At 51.2% G+C, this 24,972-nt stretch overlaps 1 protein-coding gene across 3 annotated transcripts; it reads left to right on the top strand.

Annotated features, from left to right (window-relative positions):
* Nucleotides 1-1,127: 1,127 nt before the first annotated feature.
* On the top strand, nucleotides 1,128-21,499 carry ADRA1D (adrenoceptor alpha 1D). Of its 3 annotated transcripts, none has more exons than XM_032606851.1 (3): nucleotides 1,128-2,707; nucleotides 19,819-19,856; nucleotides 20,103-20,230. In XM_032606851.1, the coding sequence occupies exons 1-3, from the start codon at nucleotides 1,588-1,590 to the stop codon at nucleotides 20,121-20,123; spliced, it is 1,179 nt and encodes a 392-aa protein (XP_032462742.1). In that variant the 5' UTR covers nucleotides 1,128-1,587; the 3' UTR covers nucleotides 20,124-20,230. The 3 variants fall into 3 exon arrangements, with proteins under 3 accessions (XP_032462742.1, XP_032462741.1, XP_032462740.1); XM_032606850.1 differs by lacking the exons at nucleotides 19,819-19,856; nucleotides 20,103-20,230 and adding exons at nucleotides 3,096-3,216; nucleotides 3,401-3,834; XM_032606849.1 differs by lacking the exon at nucleotides 19,819-19,856 and having other exon boundaries at nucleotides 20,103-21,499.
* Nucleotides 21,500-24,972: the final 3,473 nt, after the last annotated feature.

Genomic DNA, 24,972 nt, shown 5'->3' with positions numbered 1-24,972 from the left:
TCTCCCTGGCATGGCTCAAGACTTCCTCATCCTGCACTTACTTGGTGGCATTATTCTCCCTGTAGTTCCCCCCTCCCCTGCCACCCAGAGTGTCCAACATAGCTTGACACATGACAGCAGCCTGGTTAGTATTTTTATGTTGGCCAAAGGAATGATCTCTTTTTGTTTCTCCCTACCCAGTCTTGTTAGTCAACAAGAGGCTCCTTAAACCCACCCCTCCACCTGTGGCCCGAGTTCATACCAGCTCCACATTCCCTCTGTCCTCTGTCCTACCTGTTCAAATCCTGCCCTGTGTAGTCCCACTCAGCTAACAAATATAGGCACTACTCTGGGGCCCTAACAGATATTAATTCATTCAGTCTTCACGCTGGTAGGTAGACACTACTCTTATCTTCATTTTACAGATGAGAAACTAAGACACAAAGAGGTCAAACAGCTAACATAGGGCGGAGCCTAGATTTGGAGCCAGACTGTCTGCCCCACCTCCTTTAACCATCCCGCCAAGTGGCCTTTCCCACCCTCCAGCACTTAAACCCTCCCTCCCTAGAACGAGGCCACTTATTTAGCGTAGCAATGGGAAGTTTTATTTCGACATCCGATATGGAGTAAAGTAACAGTGCAGAAGTTGGTGTATGCAGACCAGTGTGTCCTGGGCAGGGTCTGAAGGCTGTAACCATATAAGTAGTCTCTTGTTCCTTCGCCCATCATAGGCCCGCAAAGCTTCCGACACCCTCTGGAGCTCTCCACGCCACTGCACTGGACAGAGGTGTTTGAGACCCTCCTTTGTCCAGTCCCCTGAGAGACGGAAGGAGGTGCAGCAGATCCATCCAGGCTCTCCCTGGAGGAGACCCGCCGCGGCATGGCGTGGTCCAGTCAGCAGGCTGCAGATCCCAGGCGCTTGCTGCTCTCTGGCGGCCGGAGCCGGGAGTCCGGGGACCCGGGAATCGCACCTTCTACACTCGGCGCGCCCAAGGGCACCAGCAGTGACCGAGACGCTGGGGAAAGGGCGGGAGGGAGACTTAACTGAGTGGTAAGAGAGAGGAGGCGGGGTAGGGGCGCGGGAGGTGGAAGGGAGCGGACCGCGAGGGGAGAGGGCGGGCGCGAGCACCCGCGGCGCGGCGGGGGTGGCTTCCGCGGGGTCGGAGCACGAGCCAGCGCCACCGCCCTTTGGGACCCCGGAACGCCAGCTCGCCCAGAGCGCAGATTCCCTTCTTCCGGCAACTGTGGCGCCGGGTCCCTCGGTGCCAGTGGCCCCTCTTCATCCCCGACGCTGCCCTTCCTCCCCTCCATCCCTGCCCCGCGCCCAGTAGCTAGCTCCTCAGTGGTCGCCGCCCGCACCGCCCGGCCCCGAGCCGCCGCTTTGCCCGCTCGCCTGGGCACGCTGCGAGAGAGGCGCGCGTCGCCAGCTCCGGCTCTTCGGTCCCACTCCGCGACCGCCCGCTCCGCTCGCGGGCAGCAGTGCTCCACGTCACAGGAACTGAGGCAGGACCCCGACAGGACCAGCGCGCGGGTCTGGAGCCGGAGCCCCCAGCCCTACCAGTCACTCGTCCGGCGCCCAGCCCCGGTCCCCGACGGCTGCGCGTTGAGATGACTTTCCGCTATCTCCTGAACGTCAGTTTCGAGGGACCCTGCTCAGACAGCAGCGCCGGGAGCTCCAGCGCGGGCGGTGGCGGGGGTGGCGCGGGCGGCGCGGCCGCCTCCGAGGGCCGGGCGGTGGACGGCGTGCGGGTGACCGCAGGCGGTAGCAGCGGCGGCGGCGTGGTGGGCGCGGGCAACGGCGAGGACAACCGGAGCTCCGCTGGGGAGCCAGGGAGCACCGGCGCCGGCGGCGAGGTGAACGGCACGGCGGCCGTCGGGGGGCTGGTGGTGAGTGCGCAGGGCGTGGGCGTGGGCGTCTTCCTGGCCGCCTTCATCCTCACGGCCGTGGCGGGCAACCTGATGGTCATCCTCTCCGTGGCCTGCAACCGCCACCTGCAGACGGTCACAAACTATTTCATTGTGAACCTGGCCGTGGCCGACCTGCTGCTGAGCACCACGGTGCTCCCCTTCTCGGCCACCATGGAGGTTCTGGGCTTCTGGGCCTTCGGTCGGGCCTTCTGCGACGTGTGGGCCGCCGTGGATGTGCTGTGCTGCACGGCCTCCATCCTCAGCCTCTGCACAATCTCGGTGGACCGGTACGTGGGCGTACGCCACTCGCTCAAGTACCCAGCCATCATGACCGAGCGCAAGGCGGCCGCCATCCTGGCGCTGCTCTGGGCCGTAGCCCTCGTGGTGTCTGTGGGGCCGCTGCTGGGTTGGAAGGAGCCGGTGCCCCCTGACGAGCGCTTCTGCGGCATCACGGAGGAGGCGGGATATGCAGTTTTCTCCTCCCTGTGCTCTTTCTACCTGCCTATGGCCGTCATTGTGGTCATGTACTGCCGCGTGTATGTGGTAGCGCGAAGCACCACGCGCAGCCTGGAGGCGGGAGTCAAGCGCGAGCGGGGCAAGGCCTCAGAGGTGGTGCTGCGCATCCACTGTCGCGGCGCAAGCACTGGCTCAGACGGAGCCCACGGTGGGATGCGCAGCGCCAAGGGCCACACCTTCCGCAGCTCACTGTCGGTGCGTCTGCTCAAGTTCTCCCGTGAGAAGAAGGCGGCCAAGACGCTGGCCATCGTCGTGGGCGTCTTCGTGCTCTGCTGGTTCCCCTTTTTCTTTGTTCTGCCACTGGGTGAGTGACCCCTGTCCCACCAGCCCCTTCTCTTCCTCCCTGAGCCTGTGACCGTCCCTTCCTGGCACCCAGACTTGGATGGCCCTTCCCAGTGGAGGGTGACTCTCCACCTGAACATGGAAGGTTTACTGCCTGGTCTCTTAGACACGTGCACATGCTGCTTTGTGGGACACAAATAGGCTCTTCATGCTTGCAGGATTTGTTTTATGAGCTTCTAACTTTTCTGGCCTTCCCCCTTCTTCACTGCCATTACAAGCCCTGGGCTTGTTTTACACTCCCCACTCCTCTAAATACAAAAGGTCAGTGGAAATCTGCGGGCATCTGCTCCCATAGTATGTGGCGAGCAGTGTATGTGCTTGTCTACATATCTCCCTCCCTCCACCACCAGGGCCTACATTCATTCATGGGCAGCAATCCCTGGCCAGTCTACGTGAACATCAGCAGACACCGGAAGCCACCTGCTTTCTCTGTTTGGAAGCTGGGCCCCCCTGGGAGGCCCTCCCCAGCTGGTATCTGTGAATGCTGTGGGCTCTCATTTCTGAAATCTCCTCTTGGGGGGGGGGTGGTCTGTGTGGGGGTGAGAAAGAAAGGGAAAGGGCATCTTATCAAATGGAAAGTTAATATTGTTCATCGTAGTTTCTTAAATTTACAGAGTCCTAGCACTTCTGGAGAACTTTGTTATTTCTTTCACAGGCTTTCCTGTAGTCCTGGGAGGTGGGCAGCTGTTCTCAGGACCTTCCTCCCATGCCTTGAGGCCCCTCCTGGAAGCCTTGGGGCTCGGTCAGCACAGGGAGAAGAAAGGGAACAGCATCTATGGGGTTACTTTTGCCCTGAGTCACTTCACCCACAGGTGCAACCAGCCAGCCCAAGCCAGGACCTCCCATGTACCTGTAATCACCCACATTGAACAGATGATAACATTTCGCCATATTTGCCTCAGATCACTTCCTCTCTCTCTTTTCAGATGAACAGAACAGCCACAACTAAGTTCCCTCCTCCTGTCCCTTCCTCATTTTCTCCCTCTCTCTGCAGAGGTAAATCTGGTGTTTATCACTCCCACACACATGTTTATACTCTTACTACAAACACCTGAATCTATAATAATAAATAGCATTGTTTTGTGTGTCCTTTGGACTTATATAAATTGCACCAGCTGTGCACATCCATCTTCAGTTTGCCCTTTTCACCCAATGTTTTGTTGTTGAGATTTATCCATTCTGGTTATTTTAGCAACAGCATAGTATCCTGTTTGAAAGTATGCCATGGTGTGTTGATGCAGTCTCCTGCTGAGTGTTCGGTTTTTCTAATTTTTCGCTGTTATAATCAACACTACAAAAGGCTACTGTTTTTTGAGGTTGAGATCATGTCTCCCTCTTCCAAAAAGTCATCCCTAAATCTCCATGGCCTCTGCCCTTGCTGGCAGACACTGCTCTTCCTCAACCCCTCATCTCTGCTGCTCCCCACACCTCGCGTGGGAACCCTGGGGCTATCTTGCGTCTCCCTTCCTGCCGGTCTGCACTGTGCCCAGCCTCCCATGGCATCTCACCAAGTCTAGAACAAAGCCCAGGGCCACAATGGAGCTGAATTTAGTGGAATCTGGTAATAATGAGCAAGCAGGATAGAGGCCAAGCAGGGAAACAGAATATTCTGATCTGCCATGACGTGGCTTGGAGGGCAGGACAGCAGAGAGAACAGGAGGACAGAGCCTGTGGTACAAGCAGGAGTGGCCTGAGGGTTGTGCAGAAAGAAGGGGGGCCAGGAGCAAACCCCCCCCAGGAGCTCTGGGGCCAGGCCTGGGAGGAGGGAGGCATCTTTGGAGGAACAGGGAACATTCTGAGCAGCAACTTTTGGGGTTGAATGTGGAATCCAAGGAGCTGGCCTATTTTGGTAGGAGGTGCCAGTATGTGCTTGGGGGAAGAGGATGTTGGGAACTTAGATAAGGGGACCAAGGATGGATATGGTTGCAGAAGCAGGAGTGTGGGGTACAGTCTCCCAGAAAGAGGAAGGATGGACAAAGAGAAGAGATGGGCTGGGGAAGGAGCCTTGGGGTGTACCCACTTTGAAAGAACCCAGAAGGAGGCAGAGAAGGGGGCAGCCAGGAGAAGGTGGTACTGCCCTCCTTGCAGGCCCTGGTTCCCACACCAGGTGTGAGGAACAGCAAACGTGGGAGGATTGAGAAAAAGCACTGTGTACCAGCCAGGGCCACAGGCCATGGAAATGAAGGTGCCCAGTAGGGCCACAACCTGGGGTTGTTGAGCAGACCCAGGGTGCCCTTCACCCACATCTCCACACACAAAGCCAAGTGGAAGCAGGAGCCCCAGCCACAGCAGTGATATGGCCAGTGAGCAGCCCCAATAGGCCAAAGGATATCAAAAGCTTTAGGAAGTGGGCCCAGGGTCCCAGTGGTACACGCACAGGGGGCCATGAACAGCCATCTATCACCTGAAATGTTTTAGTCAAGCCAGAGCTGCAGCAGAGGGAGATACAGACAAGGTATGCTGACCTGTGGGGCCATTGGGGCTCAAGTTGCTGGGCAGGAAAGAATGGCACACAAGCACAGGGCACCTAAAATCCTGAGGGTCTCAGAGAGGGACTAGGGGTCATCCCCCACACCTCCGTTTCCCTGTCTGTAACTCGATCTAGGCAGTGACTACATTGGTGAATATATATGTAAAGTCATCAGTCTATACTCTTAAAATGTACACACTTTATAAACTTGACTGTCAGTATCTTATGCCTTAATGAGAGAGAGAGAGGGAGAGAAGGCGGGAGGAGGCAGGAGGAGGTTGTGAGCCATCTGAGGAACTGGCATCCAGGCTGGAAAGCACACTTTGGCAGCCAGGTGTGGAGGGCAGATTCAGCGTTTGCGTCTCAGAGTGCTGGCCAAGTACCGAAGGACCCATCTCCACAGGCTCCCTGAGGTGGTGCAGGGTCCACAGACTCAAGGAGAGAGGCAGGGGGTGCGCTGCAGCAAGTTCTCGGGAATGGCATTACTGTTCCCTGGCCCAAAAACCTGAAGAAGAGGCTGGCATTACATCTCCTATCTGTGCCTTTGTGGCACCTGGCACACAGTAGATGCTTGGTCAGTGTGTATATAGGAGGAAGAAGTGGCAGAACCCATGGCCTTTTCACATCCTTCCGTGCCGAGGATCTGGTTGACAAAGCACAGCCCTCTATTATTATTATTATTATTCCTGTGGTAAGAACATAACATGAGATCTACCCTTTTAACAAATTTTTAAGCATGCAGTATTGTTAACTGTAGGCACAAGGTTGTACAGCAGATCTGTAGAATTTATTCATCTTGCTTAACTAAAACTTTATGCCTATTGATTAGCAACTCCCCATTTCCCCCTCCCCTCAGCCCCTGGCACCCACCATTCCACTCTTTCTTTGAATTTGACTATTTTAGCTACCTTCATGGAAGTGGAGTCATGCAGTCCTTCTGTGACTGGCTTATTTCACTTAGTATAACAGCCTCTGTGTAAGCAGAGACCTCCCTTACTCGCAATGCATTGGGTGTGACCCCCATTTATGTGACCTAAAAAAGTTTTTAAACATAACAGCTAACATTTATTGAGTGATTATTATGAACAAGCAGTGAGCTAGGGGTTTTATTTTCCATTTTTAAAAATCATGGATAGTTTCAAACACATAAGTAGACAGAACAGTGTGATGGCCCCAGCTTCAACTATATCAACCCAAGGCTGATCTTCGTTCATTTCAAACCCTGCCCACTTTCCACCACTGCTTATTATTTTGAAGAAAATCCCAGACACCATATCAGTTCATCTGTAAATTCTTCAATGTATATTTCTAGAAGAACTTTTAAAAAATAACCACAATCCATTGTAACACAAAAAATAGTTGTTTAATAGTACCAAATATCTTAGTGTTCAAATGTTGCTGATTGCCTCATAAAATTTTAGTTTATTTGTTTGAATCAGGGTCCAAAAAAAAGTACATACATTGCATGCACTTGATTTGTCTCCTCAGTTTCTTTGATTAATAAGATTCCCCTACCCCCACCTTTTCCCTTTCAGCTTGTTTGGTGAAGAAACCAGATTGTTTGTCCCAAAGGAGTTGCCCACAGTTTGGAGTTTGCATCCCTATTAGTGCCATTTAACGTGTCCCCTTGTTCCCTGTACTTCCTGTAAACTGGCTTGATCAGATTCAAGTTCAGTGTTTAAGACAAGATTTCTTTTCTTTTGTGATGTTAAGATTGATCAGGGGTTCAGATGCAGTCAGCCTGATTCATTCATTATAAAATGTTCCATCAGCTTTTCACCTGCTAGTTTTAGCAGCCATTGACCATGGCCTGGACCCATTATATCACTGGGACTGAAAGTGGTGATATCCAAATTCTGTCATTCCTTCTGCATTTGTAGACTAAAATTCTAAAAAGAATTCACCACTAGCTGTTTGGTCACTTGAAATAGAGTCCATACAGCAAAATCAGGAGAGCTGCTCAATGCTCTCCTTTATCAAAAGAAGAGTTGGGCTTCCCTGGTGGCGCAGTGGTTGAGAGTCCGCCTGCCGATGCAGGGGACATGGGTTCGTGCCCCGGTCCGGGAGGATTCCACATGCTGCGGAGCGGCTGTGCCCGTGAGCCATGGCCACTGAGCCTGCGCATCCAGAGCCTGTTGCTCTGCAACGGGAGAGGCCACAACAGTGAGAGGCCCGCATACCGCAAAAAAAAAAAAAAAAAAAGAGTCAATTTCCTAGCAGTCTTTCCAAAGGGGACCAATAGGTTTTTTAGTACCATGTTAAAAGTGATATTTAAATCTGTCACACATTATAGACATCACTATTTTGGGGTTGGCCAATGGGTGCCCTTGGCCCCTAGGGTCCTTGTTACTTCCTGCCTAGGTCAGAGATCAGAGGTCAAACTGAAGCCAGGGTTAAGGGTCAGTTGACAGACATGCTTTAAGCTTTAAATCTCACCAAATGCCTCAGCACCTGCTTACCTACCCCCAAGCTCAGTTCCAGGCTCACTTCTGCCCCAGATCCTGGCCATGAGGGCCCTGAGCATTGCCATAGGACGTGACCACTTCCTGTGTGGCTTGGTCCTCCCAGACCGCCAGAGCCCTTGAGCCTGCTCCTCATGGGAAAGTCTCTGAGTTCCTGAGCCCACCTCTGACGCCACCTGAACCCTGCCCCATCCTGCTTCATGTGCTCTATGCCCACCAAAAAGATCTCCTTGAATGCTAGAAGATTTGCCTGCCCTCCTTTGCAGATGGTGACCCAGCAGAACATTGGCCTGGGCCCCTGAGAGCCAGCATTGGGACGTAGTGGGCAATGCCCCAGCAATTCAGTGCTGGGACTCCTGGACAGAGTGACCACTGTCTGGGAACTTCTCTCCTCTGGCGAAAGCACTGATCTGCTCCAACTTATGAGCCATTTGTCAGTGTGGCCTGAGAACTGAAAGGTTCATGTTCAGATCAGGGTCATGTTCAGCCGAGCACAAGGGCCATTTGGCAGGGACTTCAGCCTTGGGCACGCAGAGCTTGGGGTGTGACCACTCCAAGGCCACAGATCAGGGAATGAGTTAAGAAGTGACAACAAGAGTGGAAAAGAGGGGGAGAGAGGGAAGGTGGAGAGAGAGAAAGGGGAGAAGGGGAGGGAGAAGAGCTGAAGGGGAATTGATGGGGTCCAGTGTAGGACACTGAACGGGTCTGTGACTCATCTCCCTGCCTTGGGCCCCACCAGGCAACCTCTGTGGCTCTAGGAACTACCCCTCCCTGCCAATCCGCACAGCTGCAGAAGGATGTCCAGGGCCAGACCAGTAGCTCTAGGCCAGCCCCACAGAGCTCAAGGATCCTGAGGTAAACACAGGGCACAGAAGGACTTCTGATCTATTCCTTGTCTATCTCAAGCCAGAGGACCCACCAGTTACCTCTCACCATGGAAGATTGGCAATGCAAGGAATTCAAGAGATTTAGCTTAGCACAGCTAGCCCCACAATATCCTCAACTCTGTGTCTGTATGATCCATCTGAGACCTGGACCCTATTCAGGTCACCTCTTCCTGACAGCCTTTTATGATTGTCTCTGCTTCAAAATGGCCTTATCTCTTACCATCTCTCCCTCCCCTTCTCTGTTCCAGCAGTCCTAACTTCTTGGTTGTCCTTGAACTTGTGTGGTACCCTGCTGCCTCAGGGCCTTTGCACATGCCCTCTCCTCTGTCTGGAATTCTCTTTCTTCAGGTAGATGCATGACTCACTCCCTCAGAGGGTCTTCAGGTTTCAGCTCAAGTGTGCCTTATGAGAGAGGCCGACCCTTTAAAATATTGCAAAGAGGTCCACTGCTTCCCAGCCTCTCTTGGGGAAGGTGCAATTGAGTTCTAGAGTCAGAAGCACTGAGTGAGCAGCTGAAAGAACTAGGAGAGAGAAAGGGAGTCTAGGACTGGGAATTCCATCTCTGCTAGCCCTGTTGGCAGAGAAAGACCTGAATATGGTATATGGTATTTTTAATCCCTCTATTCCTTTCTGGCTAGAGAAAATGGCTGCTTGTGGATAGAAAAGTCACTGGTGAGGGAGGAGGTGGGAAAGGGGAAAGGCTGGGGTACAGCCTAATAGTTCATGGTTGGCTGCAAGCTATGAACAAGACTGGCTGTGAATTATGACATTCTGCCAAGAACAAGTTCCCTTCTGATGATGTCAAAAGAGTGCTGTTAATCACACAGTCCCCCCTTGGCTTCAGCGCTGTCACTCCTCAGCAAGGCTTGGCCAGATTGGCCAGTTTCAGCCTTAACCACCATCTCAGCAGCATCTCCTGGGCCTGGACATTGCTCTTACTTAGGACAGGGGACTGGTCTGTGATAAGGGTGCAGACCTCTGCCGCCAATCTCAGCCTGCCTTAGTTTCCCCAACAGTGTGCAGGCCAGGCTAGCCCAGCCAACATGCCAAAGAGTGGGGTAACCTGCTGACACAGGAGAGGCCCTGCCTCTTCTGACTAGTTGATGTTCAGCATCCCTGGACATTACGTTAGACTCCTGACAAAGGCACCCCAAAACAGGGAATAGGGGAAGGCAGGTGGGAGCAAGCTTGATGGATGCATGCAAGAAAAGGCCGAGGAGCAGAGAGAAGCAGGCAAGAGTTGTGTTTGCAGTCATCTCTTACCTACATCCTGACCACCTCTCCTCATACATAGGTCAATGTGTTCACTCCTGTGCTCCAGCCTGCCTGTTGAGTGGAGAGAAATGGGCATGAACATGCAAATTCATGCCCTGCCTTTCTCAGCAGTGGGCGGAAGAGTTGAAACAGTGACCAAGAGCTAATCCCTGGATTATAGGTTTAGGACCAATCAAGAGAGCTTGAAGACACATCCATGCAAAGAGTGTCCTGGGTCACGTCCCTGTAGGTAGAGACTGAGACAGGAGTTCTTATGCGAGTGATGGATTGAGGGAAGCTCTCAGGAGGTACCTGGGAGGGAGGGAAGCAGGATAAGTCAGAAAAGAGCTAAACCTAGGATGTGGTCTCAAAGTCTGGTCTCAGCCTGATCCCTGGAACAAGAACGACAGCAGAGAATTGTGCCACCTCGAGACAAGGAGTCTGGCCTTTTCCATCCCCGCTCAGTCTATCACTGGCTGTGGGCTGCCACCTTGGTGGGAAGGTGTCATCTCCCAGTTGAAGCAGCTCCCATTGGTCAAGGGCAATTCTTCATTAGCAGCCAACTATAAGCCATTAGCAACCAACACTCACAGTAGCTGGGGACCAGGGGCACCTGGGTGGGGCACTAATAGCATCAACTTCAAACCTTAAAGGTGACTTTTGAGCAAAGACTTCAAGAAGGGGAAGGAGATGGCCAAGTGGCTTTCTGGGGCTCCTTCCAGGAGGCTGGGGTCTGTTTCCTGAGATGCAGCGAGCAGGCAACAGCCCAGCTTTTCTGAGTGCTCTGGATGGGCATGCATGCACAGGAGACGAATTCAATGTGGCAGTCCTCACAGGCCACCCTAAAGGCCATAGAGAAGGCCAATGAATGCCACTTGGTGGAGGCAGAATCAAGAAGTGCTCAAAGGCACACACACTCCAGAAACCACTCTCACCTCCGCAGACCCCGGGAGTGGAATTAATCACAGAACTGCTCCTGGAGAGGTGGTTCTATGCCCAAGTCTGAAGAACTGGAGAGACCTGCTATGGAGAAAGGAAGAGGGCCATCTTCCAGACCAGGCCAAATGTACGAAAGTCCAGAGGTAGGGATGGGCATGCTGCTTGTGGATCAGCTGCTAGAAGTTATTGAGTCTTTGTGGATCCTGACCCCAGGACCCCTGGAAGACCAGGGGAAGTTTTTTTTTTCTATCTTTACATGATGTCAAGGAAAGACCAAGCACTTTAGGGCTAGACTGACGCAGATTCAAATCCTGATGCTGCCACTTGCCCTCCAGAGATAACTAGAATCTCTGCAAAGTGGGATGCTAATGCCATGAGAATTAAATGAGAAGTGCTACATACAGGGCCCAGCATGAAGCCTGGTAGGTACTGAACACTCAGAAAGCAAGCGTGAGCTCCCATTTCCTTCCTCGTCACTTTAGAGGCTACCTACATCTACGCAAACAGCACTTATTCACTCACTCAACAGATACTTTATGACCCCTGCTCTGGATCAGGCAAGTGTGTTAGAGGCTGGGATGAAAAGAATAATTAATCCCATCCCTGTCCTCAAGAAACCTAGAGTCTAGGAGAGTAGATAGAGCAGTAACAAATTTTATTTGTTAAGATGCAGGCGTGCATAAAAGGGCACCTAACCCAGGCTTGGTGGGGGAGGACACCTGACCTGGGCTGGAGGGATGGGTGGACGGAAGCAGAAAGCACCGTGGGAGCAGTTAGAGCCATGCAGGAAGGCAGAAGGAGCCCAGCCTCTGTGGGAAGACATGCTTGTGGCTTCGTATGGCCAATTTGGGAGGGATGTAAGCTGAAGACAGCTTAGGATTCTAAAAAGACTTGAATGCAACGCAAGAAAATTTGGGTTTATTCCTCAGAGCCATTAGAAGCCACCAACGGTTTTCAGAGGAGAAAGGAGAGAAACCATTTTTTTTTACAATAAGTCTCCAGCAGCTGTGTGCAGAGTAGAGGAGACAAGGGACCACTGGGGGCTGTCACAGCCATGTAAACAAAATGAGATGCCAGAGTCAGCAAAGGCTTCAGGAATGAGGTGAAGGGAAGGACTCCACTAGAGAGAAAACTGAATGTACCAGACATGGTGACATATAGCGTAGAAAAGAGGGACTCATTCAGCAAACTCAGCAAGTGTTGAGCGCCTACTGTGTTCAGTGTGTTCATGAGGTCTTCTGGGCAATGGGAGTGCAGCATCAAGCAAAACAGACACTAGTCCTGCCCCATGGACTCTTACTGCAGGGAGAAAGGTGATAGACAAAATGAAGAATAACTCAAATAGTACAAGAGAAGGTGTTAAGGGCCACAGATAGAGCCAGCTGAGGGAGATGGGGAGTATGGGGTGGGGGACACTGCAATTTTTTTTTTATTGTAGTTGATTTATAATATCGTGTTGTTTTCAGTTGTACAGCAAAGTGATTCAGTTTTTTTTCAGATTATTTTCCTTTATAGATTATTATGAGATACTGAATACAGTCCCATGTGCTATACAGTAAATTATTGTTGCTTATCTATTTTATGTATAGTAGTTTGTGTCTGTTAATCTCACACTCCTAATTTGTCCCTCCCTCCCTCCCTCTCCCCTTTGGTAACTGTAAGTTTGTTTTCTATGTCTGTGAGTCTGTTTCTGTTTTGTATATAGATTCATTTGTATTATTTTTTAGATTCCACATGTAAGTCATATAATATTGGTCTTTCTCTGACTTACTTCACTTAGTATGACAATCTCTACGTCCATCCATGTTGCTGCAAGTGGCAATATTTCATTCTTTTTATGGCTGAGTAATATTCCATTGTTTATATATACCACATCATCTTAAACCAGTCATCTGTTGGTGGGCCCTTGGGTTGTTTCCAGGCACACTGCAATTTTAGATGAGAGGTCAGGGAGCCATGTGGATTTCTGGGGGAAGAAGATTCTGGGGAAAAGCAAATGCAAAGGCCCAAGGAGGGAGTGTGTCTGGCATGTCCAAGAAGCAAAAGGAGGGTAGTGTGGCTGGAACAGAGTAGGGGGGGGAGTAGGAGAGGATGTCAGGGGGTCAGGGGACCACATGTCGAGCTGTGAGGGGGAATGGCAGCCCTTAGAGGGTTTTGAGCTTGAGGAGTGACATGATCTAGTTCTATTGGGTTGGCCAAAAAGTTCCTTCGGTTTTAAAGTAAAAATAAAAGACACATCTTTATTTTCACCCAGAACTTTATTGAACAACATAGTCACTGTTTTGTTCCACTACCTTCTGAAATTTTTCAGACAACTTCATAATTCCATCTTTCCAAAACTTTTTATCTTTTTGAGCAAAGAACTGTTCCTTTTACAGTCTTCCAGGGAATTGAAATTTTTTCCATTAAGAGAATTTTGTAAAGACTGAAAAAAATGGAAATCCGAAGGTGCAATGTCTGGTGAATACGGTCAATAGATCAGAACTTCCCACCCAAGCTGTAACAGTTTTTGCCTGGTCATCAAAGAAACATGCGGCCTTGCGTTATCCTGATGGAAGATTATGCATTTTCTGTTGACTAATTCCAGATGGTTTTTGTTGAGTGCTGCTTTCAGTTGGTCTAATTGTGAGCAGTACTTGTTGGAATTAATCATTTGCTTTTCCAGAAGGAGCTCGTAATAGAGGACTCCCTTCCAATCCCACCATATACACAACATCATCTTCTTTGGATGAAGACTGGCCTTTGGTGTGGTTGGTGGTGGTTCATTTCGCTTGCCCCACCATCTCTTCCATTGCACATTATTGTACAGTATCCACTTTTCATCGCCCGTCACAATTTCTTTTAAAAACAGAAACTTTTCATTACGTTTAAGTAGATAATCACATGTGGAAATACAGTCAAGAAGGTTTTTTCGCTTAACTTCTGTGGAACCCAAGCATCCAAGCAATTCACATAACCAAGCTGGTGCAAATGATTTTCAACACTTGATTTGGATATTTTGAGTATGTCAGCTATCTCCCACGTGGTATAATGTTGATGGTTCTCAATTAATGTCTCGATTTGATCCCTGTCAGCTTCAACTGGTCTACCCGACCATGGAGCATCGTCCAGCAAGAAATCTCCAGCATGAAACTTCACAAACCACTTTTGACACATTCGATCAGTCACAGCACCTTTTCCATACACTGCACAAATCTTTTTTTTAACGTTTCAGTTGCATTTTTACCTTTCTTGAAATAATAAAGCATAATACGCTGTAAATGATGCTTTTTTCTTCCATCTTCAATATTAAAATAGCTACATAAAAATTCACCAATTTTGATGTTTGTTTTTAAATGCACGCTGATATGACAGCTGTCACAATACAATCTAACAAAATTGTTTTGAATGAAGTTAAAGACAACTAAGCGCTACTCGAGCCATCTTATGGAAAAAACTGAACAAAACTTTTGCCCAACCCAATATTTTTAAAGGATCGTTCTAGCTGCCAAGTTGAGGGTAGATTTCAGGCTGCAAGGGTACATGCAAGAGACAGTCGGGAGGCTGCTGAATTACTCAAGGGGAGAGGGGATTGTGTCTCAGGCAGGGTAGGAGGGCACAGGGAGGAGGGTAGTGGTTGAGTTTCAACCTCATCCCCTTCTGCTGTACACTCAATCACTCCATTCTCTCCACACTAGCCTTGTCATTGTTCTGCAAACATACCAGGGCCACCTCAGGCCCTTTGCACTTGCGGTTTCCTCTACCTGGAATGCTTTTCCCCAAAATGTCCACATGCCTCATTCAGCTCTTTACTCAAACGTCATATTCTCAGCAGTTTACCCAAAATTTATAGCACCACCCCCAGCCACATGCACACACATACATAAACACACACTAGGTATCTTCCTTCCCTGCTTTGTTTTTTATTAGCATGTTTTATTATCTGATACGTTTGCATTTTCCTTGTTTATCATATGTTTTGCTGGTCTTGCCCTATGAAATATAAGCTTTATGAGGGCAGGATAAGTGTGAGATGCCAGTAGACATCCGAGTGGAAATGTCTGGGAGGCAGTGAGTCTTGGATCTATGAGTCTAGAATTTGGGAGAGCAAACTGAGCTGGAGATAGAACTGTGGGCATTACCAGCCAAAAGTCTGTGAGCCTGGCTGAAATTGCCAAGAGAATGCAAAGAGAAGAGATTACAAGACTCTTCTTATAAGGGCACTCCTACACATAGCAGTGGGGACATGAGGAAGGAGCAAAGGCAATTGACAAGGAATAGAAAATCCAAGAGAATGGCGCCCCAGAAGCCCCGGGTGAGATGAGAAGTGTCCAGGATGGATGAGAGCTGTATCTGCATGTGGGAGGGCTGGGGTGGAGTGGGGCAGTGGGGCAAAGCAGTGGAGTGAAAAGCAGGTGGGGAAGAGGAGATGGCATGTGTGGATAGAAAGCGTGGAGGGAATGAAGTCATAGCCAGAGAACCAGCAAAGATGGTGCAGCTGTGACAGAGGCAAGCTCACAAGTGACTGATGGGTCGAGAGCTCTACAACACAAGTAGGGACGTGAACCTTGGGTGGGAGGAGAGACTCCTTTCTTACCAAGGAGGAAGACAGGTGAAGAAGGTTTGAGTGAGTGCCCAACTTCTTTGTCTTGTTTTCTCTGTGAAACAGGAAGTGAGATCAACTGCTTTGGAGAAGGGAAAGGGGCAGACTGCAGAGCCTGTGGAGAGGGGTAAAGGCTCAAAGGAGCTGGTGCAGGAATAGGTGGGGGCGGGGGAGTGGGCTGAGAATGGGTGGCAAGATTGCTTGAAGCCAGGACACAGAGCTAAGGTTGGAGACCCTAAGCGTGTTCAGAGTGTGGGTGAATCTCTCCAGAGTTAGGCTCTGGCTGGATAAATACAACCCAAATCCAGAAAGACATGCACATGGAAGGACTGAGGAAAGAATGGCTGGGGTGCAAGTGAGGAGAAGTCTCAGCTAAGCAGAGATGATAGGAGAAATCCAAGGGGCTGGCAGGTCAAAGTTCAGATGAGAAAAAGAGAGAGGACAGAAAACTGCAGTCAGCAGTGGAATATAGATTTAAGTGAAGAAATGAACTGCTCAGCCTTATGTTTTAAAAGGACACACACACACCCAGCTACTATGTGGAGAACAGGGTACTATGGGGGGCACAGGGGCAGGAATAGAGAGCCCACTTGGAAGGGCACTGTAGGTAGATGATGATTGTAGCTGGGACCAGGGTGGTAACGGGGGATGGTGCAAAGTGGGGGATTCAGGACTAACAGGAGTTGGTGATGGATGGGGTGCAGAGTGTGCCAGAAAGAGAGGGGTCAGAATGTGTGGAGCACCTACGATGTGCCAAGGATGGTGTGGGGAGCTCTCCATTTAAGGATCAGATAGATGGGAAACTGGTAGTTACCCGCAGTGTTCTTGGCATTGAGAAGTGAATAGATGTGCTAGGGGAGGGGGGAATACAACTAACTCTGCTGGGTCGGGAGGGGATGGTGTGACGAAAGCTCCCAGGAGGAGGTGCCACTGGAGCCAGCACTACCAGGTGGAGGAACGAGGAAGGGCAGTCCAGGATGATCCTGTGCAAAAGCACAGAGACAAGACTGGGGAGCCCGCTGTGGCCAGAGGGCAGTGAACAGTCAGTGTGGCAACTTAGCTGATGCACACAAAGACAGAAGAGAAGCGGGAATTGCAAGAGAAAGGAGAACAAGGGGGTGGTGCTGGGCACCTGGATGGCGGGAGGCCGAGAGAGGAGGGTCCCATGAGCACCTGTTTCCAGTGACAACTGTCAAGATGAGTTAGCACAGCTGTGCTTTATGCCTGCAAGAACGGCTGTGGACAATGTGGGGAGTAGGAGAGGGAGCCAGCTCAGGACAGAGAAGGGGAGTGCCAGGTACTGGGAGACAGAGGCCTTGCCTCAGAGCCCCCATGTACCCATTGAAGTTTTCCTGTAGCTGGGCTTCTGGGGCTGGCAGAGGCTTGTGCTGGACAGCTGGAGAGGACTGTGAAGGCAAGAGAGGTGAAACCAAGTGGTCGACCTAAGAGGCCATAAGTCAGAGTAGCTGGAGGAGGAGAAAGTTGGGAGTGGCTGAGAAGGGGCTTGTCCACTGATGCCCTGACAGCAGGGCGGTGCTGCAGGGATAATGCCATTGAGCACCCTCGGGAGTCTCAGGACAGTTACCCACCTCGTCCATGGCAAAGGGGAGGGAAGTGCCCACAAGCCCCTCTCCCCCGACCCAGAGATCCTTGAAAGAGGCTGTGGGCAGAAGAGAGAACGCTGGGGCAGGCAGGAAGCAAAGAGTGAGGCAGGGTGCAAGGAGGCATAGGGGGTAGACTGCAGCACTCTGGGCAGAAGTAGGTGTGAGGCTCAGGACTGCCATATGTGAAAGGAACAGAGTAAAAATCTCTTAGGAGCTCCTGCCTGTGAAAGCTGGAGCCCAAGGCACAGACGTCTGTAATTTCCAGGCAAGATGTCTGTGCACAGAGGGCAGACAGCAATGAAACAAAATTGTGGCAGCTGCTGTCAGTGCCCCACCCATCCCCCCTGAACATGGGTCACTTTCCGCCCCAGCAGCTGCCTCCATATCTTCGCCTGCAGCATTCTCTGACCAGCAAAATCCTCACTGTCCACCCACACAGCAAGCAGGAAGTATGGAAAATTAACACCCTGAGGGAGCAACCCAAACACTGGCTTATGATAATGGGAGTATAGATACCCCACCTCCCTCACCTTACTGATCCTGTTCTCCAGTCCCCCAGAGCTCCCAGTGAGAGTGACTAACTTGTTAACTCTCCTTTTATTGGCTTCCTTCTCTTCCCTCTTTTTATCACACTTCACTACTGGTGTTTCATTTACCTTCCAAATTAACAACTTGCATTTGAATCCTTGTCTCAGGTCTGCTTCTGGGAGACCCCAAAGTAAGACAGAACCCTCAGCAGGACACAGTAGGAAAAACCTGGGGCTGAAAGGCTGAGTTTGTATCCCAGCTCCTTTGTGTGTAAGGGATTCCCAGCTGGCAGCAGGCTTCTGCATAGGTTGGTTGAGCATGAATTAGAATTTTAATGCTTAAAACAAGGCCCAGGCCACACTACTATATGCCATGTTGCCCACCAATCCGAATCAAAACCACACCAATAACAAAGCCCTTTGGCTGGCTTTTGGCTTACTGCTTAAAGCATAGTCCCCTGATTTGTCATCCTGGGCTAAATATAAAAGAATTCTAGCCTGAGTCAGAAAGTTATTTTCAGCACTCTGTCTTATTTTGCAGCCATTAAGGGATGCTGTTCAGAAGGCTGCCTTCCTGGAGGCTAAGGTCAACACTGGTGGCCCCCACATTCCAGGGACAACTGCCCAATTCTTCTCCCAAGGGGAATTATCTCCTTACATTCTGATTGATGCCCCAGCCTCCCCCAAACCCACCAGGTCTCGGCTACTGTTTCTGGCCACTCTCCAGAGCTGGGAACGGGGTCCCTTCCCAGGGCTGAGGTCTCCTCTCTCAAAAGCCACAGAAGTAGGGAAAGGGGCAGTGAACAGACTCCAGTGTTTACTACAAAACTGCGAAGTCTTGTGCCCTGAAATTTATGAATTGTCACAAAATCCCTTTAGAGAAATTGTTGTATGTATCTCACAGAAAAGAAGAGTGAGACTTAGATGGCCAAATAACTTGCTCAAGGCTGCGTGACCAGGGTTTGAAAATGCTGTGCCACGCAATACTGCCTGACACTCCTCTTCCTCCACAGTGTCTCTTAGCATCAGGAATCCCACTGGGTGGGAGGTGGGTGATATGCAAGGGTCCCCAGGTCAAAGAGGGGGGCATGGTGCCTCTGCTCCCTCAGTAGGGGACACTGCTCTTATTTCTTTGAGGGCAAGGAGAAAAGAAAGCAGGTCTTGCTTTGTCAAGGACCATGATTTGTCAAGGAACACTACCCCTGGTCTGCTCAGCCTGGCAGACACCTGAAGCTTTTGCCTGGGATGGGACGCTCCTGCCGCCTACCCCCAACCCCTGCTGATGTTGAGGATAGTGAGGGTGACAAAGTGGCCTCTGCTTCCTGGGTGATGTCTTTGCATTTTGTTAGGTGCCTTTGGAGACATGACTCCTTGAGGTCTATGGTGGGGAAGACAGGGGAAAGGTATGCAGGGAGGAGGGTCTTCCTGGCACAGCTCAGACCCCAGTGTCCCCACCTCCTCCTGCCTGGCACTCTGCTCCCTTTCCAAGCCATCCCAGAAGCCTTCCTGACCACTTCCCACTTCCACTGGGACAGCCCCACTATCCTGCATTCTGACAGCTCATGGGCATTGTGTTTATTGAGGCATAATTCTAGGTTCTATCTCTTGTCTGCTCAAAAATATCCATGGCTCCTAACTACCCACAAAATAAAAGCCAAACTTCCCAGCATTTAAGGCCCTTCACCATTTGTCTCAAATGAAGTTTTCTGAGCATATCCTACAGGACATTCCCATGCCCCAAACTTGTTATCCTCTTGCCCACCTGTCCCTTCCACTCCTGATACCCTCTGCCCTTCCTCATCCTGCCTGGCTCCTGTCCATCCTGAGACCCTGGAAGCCTCCCACCCCAATATACTGAGCACCACCATCATCCCACCTGCATGCCCATGATATGTGACCCACATTGCTACCGGGAGAGCAAGGCCTCAGGTGTTTGATGACAGCCCAGCACAGTGCCTGGCTCAGGGAAAACCCTGGTCAACATTTAATTCAGGAGTTCTTACCCTTTTTATGCTAGGGACTACTTGGGCATCTGGCAAAGTGTATGGAGCCTTTCTCAGAGTTACTCTTTCAAATGCAAAAAATAAAATCCAAAGGATTGCAGATGAAATCGACTTCATTTAATTGAAATCTGTGATTTAGTCTCCAATGTGTTTCCATGTGAAGGCTTTAAATAACAAGATCTAGTGGCGTGTTCTAGTGACTGACACTTCCAAATAGTGAGAAGCATAGACAATATTCCAAAATATCTGTAGCAACTGCTAATATTAGGGGGTAAACTGCCAATATTGCACCAGTTTTGAGCTACAAAACAGTGATTTCATATTGTTTTGTCTAATTCTACTCAGGTTTGTTGCTTACACTCGCTGGAAATGCTCAATTTCAGGTAAACGTGAGTAAAGCTGAAGATGACTATTTTTTTCTCATTCAAGTTCATGGACACCCTCGAATTATATCAGGGACTCATTGAGGAGAGATATCTTGAGAGCCACTGGTTGATGAATGGCCAGGGCCCCTGAAAGGGGTGGGGGGAGGGGGAGTAGTGCAGAGAGGGTGGCCCCTTTGCACCAGGCGCTGCCTGGGACTCCCTCTCCCTGAGCATCTAACCAGCCTGGGTCTCTGCTTCCCACAGGCTCCCTGTTCCCACAGCTGAAGCCCTCAGAGGGCGTCTTCAAGGTTATCTTCTGGCTGGGCTACTTCAACAGTTGCGTGAACCCGCTCATCTACCCTTGCTCCAGCCGGGAGTTCAAGCGGGCCTTCCTCCGCCTCCTGCGCTGCCAATGCCATCGTAGTCGCCAGCACCACCGCCCCCTCTGGAGCATCTACGGTCACCACTGGCAAGCCTCGAATGGCGGCCCGCGCCCTGACTACGCTCCTGGCCCAGGCGCCGCACCCTCCGGGGCCCTGCTGGCCCTCACCGCGCCCTCAGCCCCAGGCTCCCCAGGCACACGCAAGGCGCAGGCTCCGGTCGTCGGCCGTCGAAAGCCGCCCTGCGCCTTTCGCAAGTGGAGGCTTCTCGGGCCGTTCCGGAAACCCACCACCCCGCTGCATGCCAAGGTCTCCAGCCTGTCGCAAAAGAAGCACGCCAGAGAGTCTGCGTGCGCCCTGCACTTGGAGGTGGAAGCTGTGTGCTTAGGCGTCCGCAGTGAGGCAGCTGAGGGCACCACCTGCCAGGCCTACGAATTGGCAAACTCTAGCCTTCTCCGGGAGACTGATATTTAAGGACCCCTGAGTTAGGCCGAGGAGTGTGCTGGGGGTGGGAGAAGGGTGTGGAGATGGAGGCTGGCTTTGTTCAAGAGGCCAGTGAGAATCAAGGACCCAGAAATCGATCAGGGCGACTGCTCTCCAGAATCCCTGAGGAACTGAGGTGTGGGTGAAGCCCTTGAAGGGCAGAAAGTTATGGGCTCCCCCTCCTGGACACAGATGCCCCCAGCTCCTCCTTTCAAGGGAGAGGCTGAGGGCTCCTTGGGGCCATTTGTTTCCAATCCCTGTTTGAGAAACACTGCCCCATCCATGCCTTGAACCCTGGGTAGATGGCCCCAAGTATGGCCAGGCAGCCCTGTCCCTCCTCTTGGGGAGGAAAGGGCACAGAGGCCCTGCCTGGCTGCCCCCAATGCCTCCCCTCCGGAAAAAGTCAGTGGGGCCAAAGCTTCTCAATGGACACAATTTATCCTTACTGCAGACTGGAGGAATCCAGTGGCCTGCCATTGCCACCCACAAGCTTTGGTGGCAGATTGGATGACTGTCCTACAAGCCTGTTGTATTAACCTGTGGGCCCACTTTGCCCTACTGAGGCTCCGCCCTGCCCCTCACTTTGTCTCCCCAAAGGCCTTACTGTTTACACTGTATATAGCTCCTTGTGCCTGTGCCCATCACTTCTTGCTGGGCTCTGGAACCATCAAATGGGGAGAACTTTGTCATTTTTAGACATATTTATTGGTCAGAGTACTTCTATTTTGTCCAAACTGTGCAAACTATTCATCTTCAGCTTACAACCCATAAAGAACTACTTTTTGTTTTTCTAAAATCCTTCAAGTACTAAAGGCCCACAAGAGGGTAAATTGGGTCTGTGTTCACCTTTCTAGTTTCAACCTGTCTCTTTAACTGATGGCTGCTGTCCTTTGGGACTTTAGCATAACCAAAAGATTCGGGCATTTTGTTGGCTTTTAAAACTCACATGATTAGTCTTGGGAACAAACAGTAATTATAAGCACAAAGTTTCGCTTTTTCAGTCTCACCAGATATATCTGTGATGCTCTGAGGGCCTCAGTCTGGAAGGTGGCCATCAGTTAAATGGGTGAAACATTACTTTACATGAAAAAATGTACAAGCCCAAGTAGACAGGTATACATGGTGAGAGAACACCTACCTAGGAACCATGCTTATTGGCTTTGAGTAAAATGTCCAACACTTGTCATGTTCCCAAGAGACTACAGGTAGTTCAGTCTTCAGCTAGATAATATCAACCACATACATCCAACCAGCATGGGAATGATGACTGTAGCCCAATGGACCCTTGGAAGGAGAGCTGGTTAGATAATAATCTGGGCTGTCTGGAGTGGTGGTGTTCTGAAACTGGAAGAACCAACTGCTGGGGCCAACATGAACCAGTATTTTGAGCCAAAAGCTTCCATCCTGTAGTAGGGAGGTAGTCTGTTTAAAAGGTCACCACAATTTCAGACCCCTCATCCCAATATTACAAGGTAAAAAGACAGCCAGTATCTGGGCTTGAGAGCAGAAATTTCACACTGTGGGTCTACAGCAGGTACTGGACTTTCAGGCCTGGTAACCCCCACAAGGCACAGGAGGGGCAGTTAAAAGCAGGTACTGGGAGCATGTTGCACACCCCAAAGAGGGCCCCATCTTGCAGCACACTGGCTGCCCTAAAGCTGGGGACACTGGGCACAGCCCCCACAGTCTTCTCACAGAGGTGGGGGCCAATCCGTCAAAGCAAAGTTCAGCAAGGAGGCAGACCCTAGTGTCAGAGGATTGAACTCTGGGCTCCCCAGCAGGGGTTCAACAGCAGGGGAGGGTCTCTAAGAGGGTTCCCACATGCCAGGGCAGCTGAGCCCACAGGAGGTCGACAGTGAGGACAAGGGAGAAATGTAGGGAGGGAGCCTTCGTCAGAAGGATTTTAGGGGGCCTCTCTATCCTGGATAACAGTGGGTGTAGAGGCAGGTGGGGTAAGCATCTTGCCCAGTACTTTCTCTAGGCTTGATGATCAATCAGCAAAACATATCTGACCTTTAAGCCTCAGCTCATGTCTCCTGCACACGGGACTCTCTGCACACAGCTGCCTCCTCCTGTGCCCTCCACACCAGGGAAGGAGCCTTCCAGGAGAGGGGGATGGGGCTACAGAGCCCCAGAGAGGCTGTGCCACAGCAGAGGCATCCAGCATCCCAGTTCTAATCATCAGTAAAGCACTGAGCTGCTGACCTTGTTCTCAGGACATGGCAAAGAGTCCTGGAGTGGCCAAGAGGAATGGAGGGAATAGCAACAGCCCTTCTAGAGGAGGTAGCCTCTTGCAAGTGATTCTGGGACATCTGGGAGAAGGTCCTCAGGTACCCCAGCCCAGCCCATACAACTGATTAAAGAGACTGTCCCTGAGGTGCATATAAAAAATGGGGCCCTAGACTGCGGGAGGCCCCTGTGAAATGTCAAGGTGACTGGGGGAGCGGGGAAGACTCTCAGTACCCATCAAAATGGGACTAGGAGTTCCTTTACACAATCCTCAAGGGAGTGAGTGAAGCCTGAAGGATTCTGTGAGTGGGAAGGAGGATGGCCTTGTGAAATGTGACAGAAACAGAAGCAAGCCTCCAAGGGCACTGGTATTTGCCCAATTTCCCCCCACCACACACACACACACACACACACACACACACACACACACACACACACACACACGCAATTCCTTAGAAAGCTGCATTCCCACTTCCCTCCCAAGGCCCCAGCTCCAGTCTACCCTCCCTCTCCAGCTGGGCTCTTGCTACCCATCTTGCTTGCTTCCCACACTCTTTCCAGGACCTCTGTCCCAGCATCCCCCAGGACCGCTTTTGCAAGTCACCTGGGACCTTTCACTTCCCCAATCTCCTCCCCACCCCCGTCTCTGCCATAGTCCACACTGGTGGCTGCTCCCTGCTTCCTGAAATATTCCTCTCCCAGCCTGAACCACACCCCTGGGATCTTCTGGTCCCCTGACCACATACTCTCTCTCTCTCTCTCTCTCTCTCTCTCTCTTTCTCTCTCTCTCTCTCCCCCTCTCTCTTTCTCTCTCCCCCCCCTTTCTCTCTCCCCTCCTCTCTCTTTCTCTCTCCCCCCCTCTCTTTCTCTCTCCCCTCCTCTCTCTCTCCCTCCCTCCCTCCCTCTGTCCCTCTCCCCACCCCTCTCTCTCTCCCTCCCTCCGTCTCTCTCCCCCGCTTTCTTTCTCTTTCTCTCTCTCGCTCTCTCTCTCTCTCTCTCTCTCTCTCTCTCTCTCTCGCCGCCCCCCTTCCTGTGCAGGTGCCTCTCTATGCCCTTAAGTGTCCCTCAGGGTTTTTTTTTTTCTTATCTCAACTTGCTACCCAATCTCATTCACTCCAAATCATCTAAATGACCACTTGTACATAAATGGATCACAAGGGTCTACTCTAGCTCTAAATGTGTGCACCCTCCCCTGGATGACCCCAGACACCCCAAATACAAGCCCACCGGCCTCATGCAAAGCCATGTCCTCTACTCCATGCAGGCATGACAAGGCCACTGATGCTGAAGCTTCAGGCTCCCAGAGGCCCTGAGCCTGCCCGCCCTCTCCACTTGCCATTATCTTCCCAAGACCTTCTTCCCAGACCCCCTGTTCAGAATTAAGCCCTGAGTAGCCCTCAGCCTCTCCAGTAGCTCACACCAAGCTCATCCTGGCTTAGAGTCCACTGATAGAATCCATGACTTCATCCACTATGAGGAAGTGGACTGTCTGACCCTGGGCTGCTCAAGACTAGGTATAAGGGTTCATTAAATCCTAGATTGAAGGAGTTGTCCCATTACCCTTGCCTGGGACACTGCCCCAGTGCCAACCTGATAGCTGGCTGACATCACCATCTTTGCAAGACCCTCCCCTCAGCTGGTTCCACCAGTCCTCGAGGGGCTAGAGCCTGTATTCTTCCCCAGCCAGAGAGCCAGCTACACCCTGGACTTCTGCAGAAAGAAGTCCTCCTGCTCCAGGGGCCCTGCAGCCCACCCACCCCTCCCACCTGGAGCCCCACTCTCCCCTGCAGGCCCCTCACCACCATAACCACCACTACCACCACTACAAGATAGTCCCTTAGTCCCTCCTGCTCCAGGCACTGACAGGTCCTGGGGAAAGGTCTGGGACCTTGGTGACCTGTCAGATCCCTGACTCCTCAGTGCCCTCCTGACCCTGTTTCTATTCCCATCCTGTCATACCCCCAGGAGGTTACATGTTCACTGTCCACTTGGAAAAGAATTTCCTTTTTTTTCTTCTTCTTGTGGTTCAGCGAAGCACAAAA

This window comes from Phocoena sinus, chromosome 15, assembly GCF_008692025.1.
Source record: "Phocoena sinus isolate mPhoSin1 chromosome 15, mPhoSin1.pri, whole genome shotgun sequence".
Classification (NCBI taxonomy): Eukaryota; Metazoa; Chordata; class Mammalia; order Artiodactyla; family Phocoenidae; genus Phocoena; species Phocoena sinus.
The sequence above is the reverse complement of the archived record's forward strand: the minus strand, read 5'-3'. Positions and strand labels throughout refer to the sequence as shown.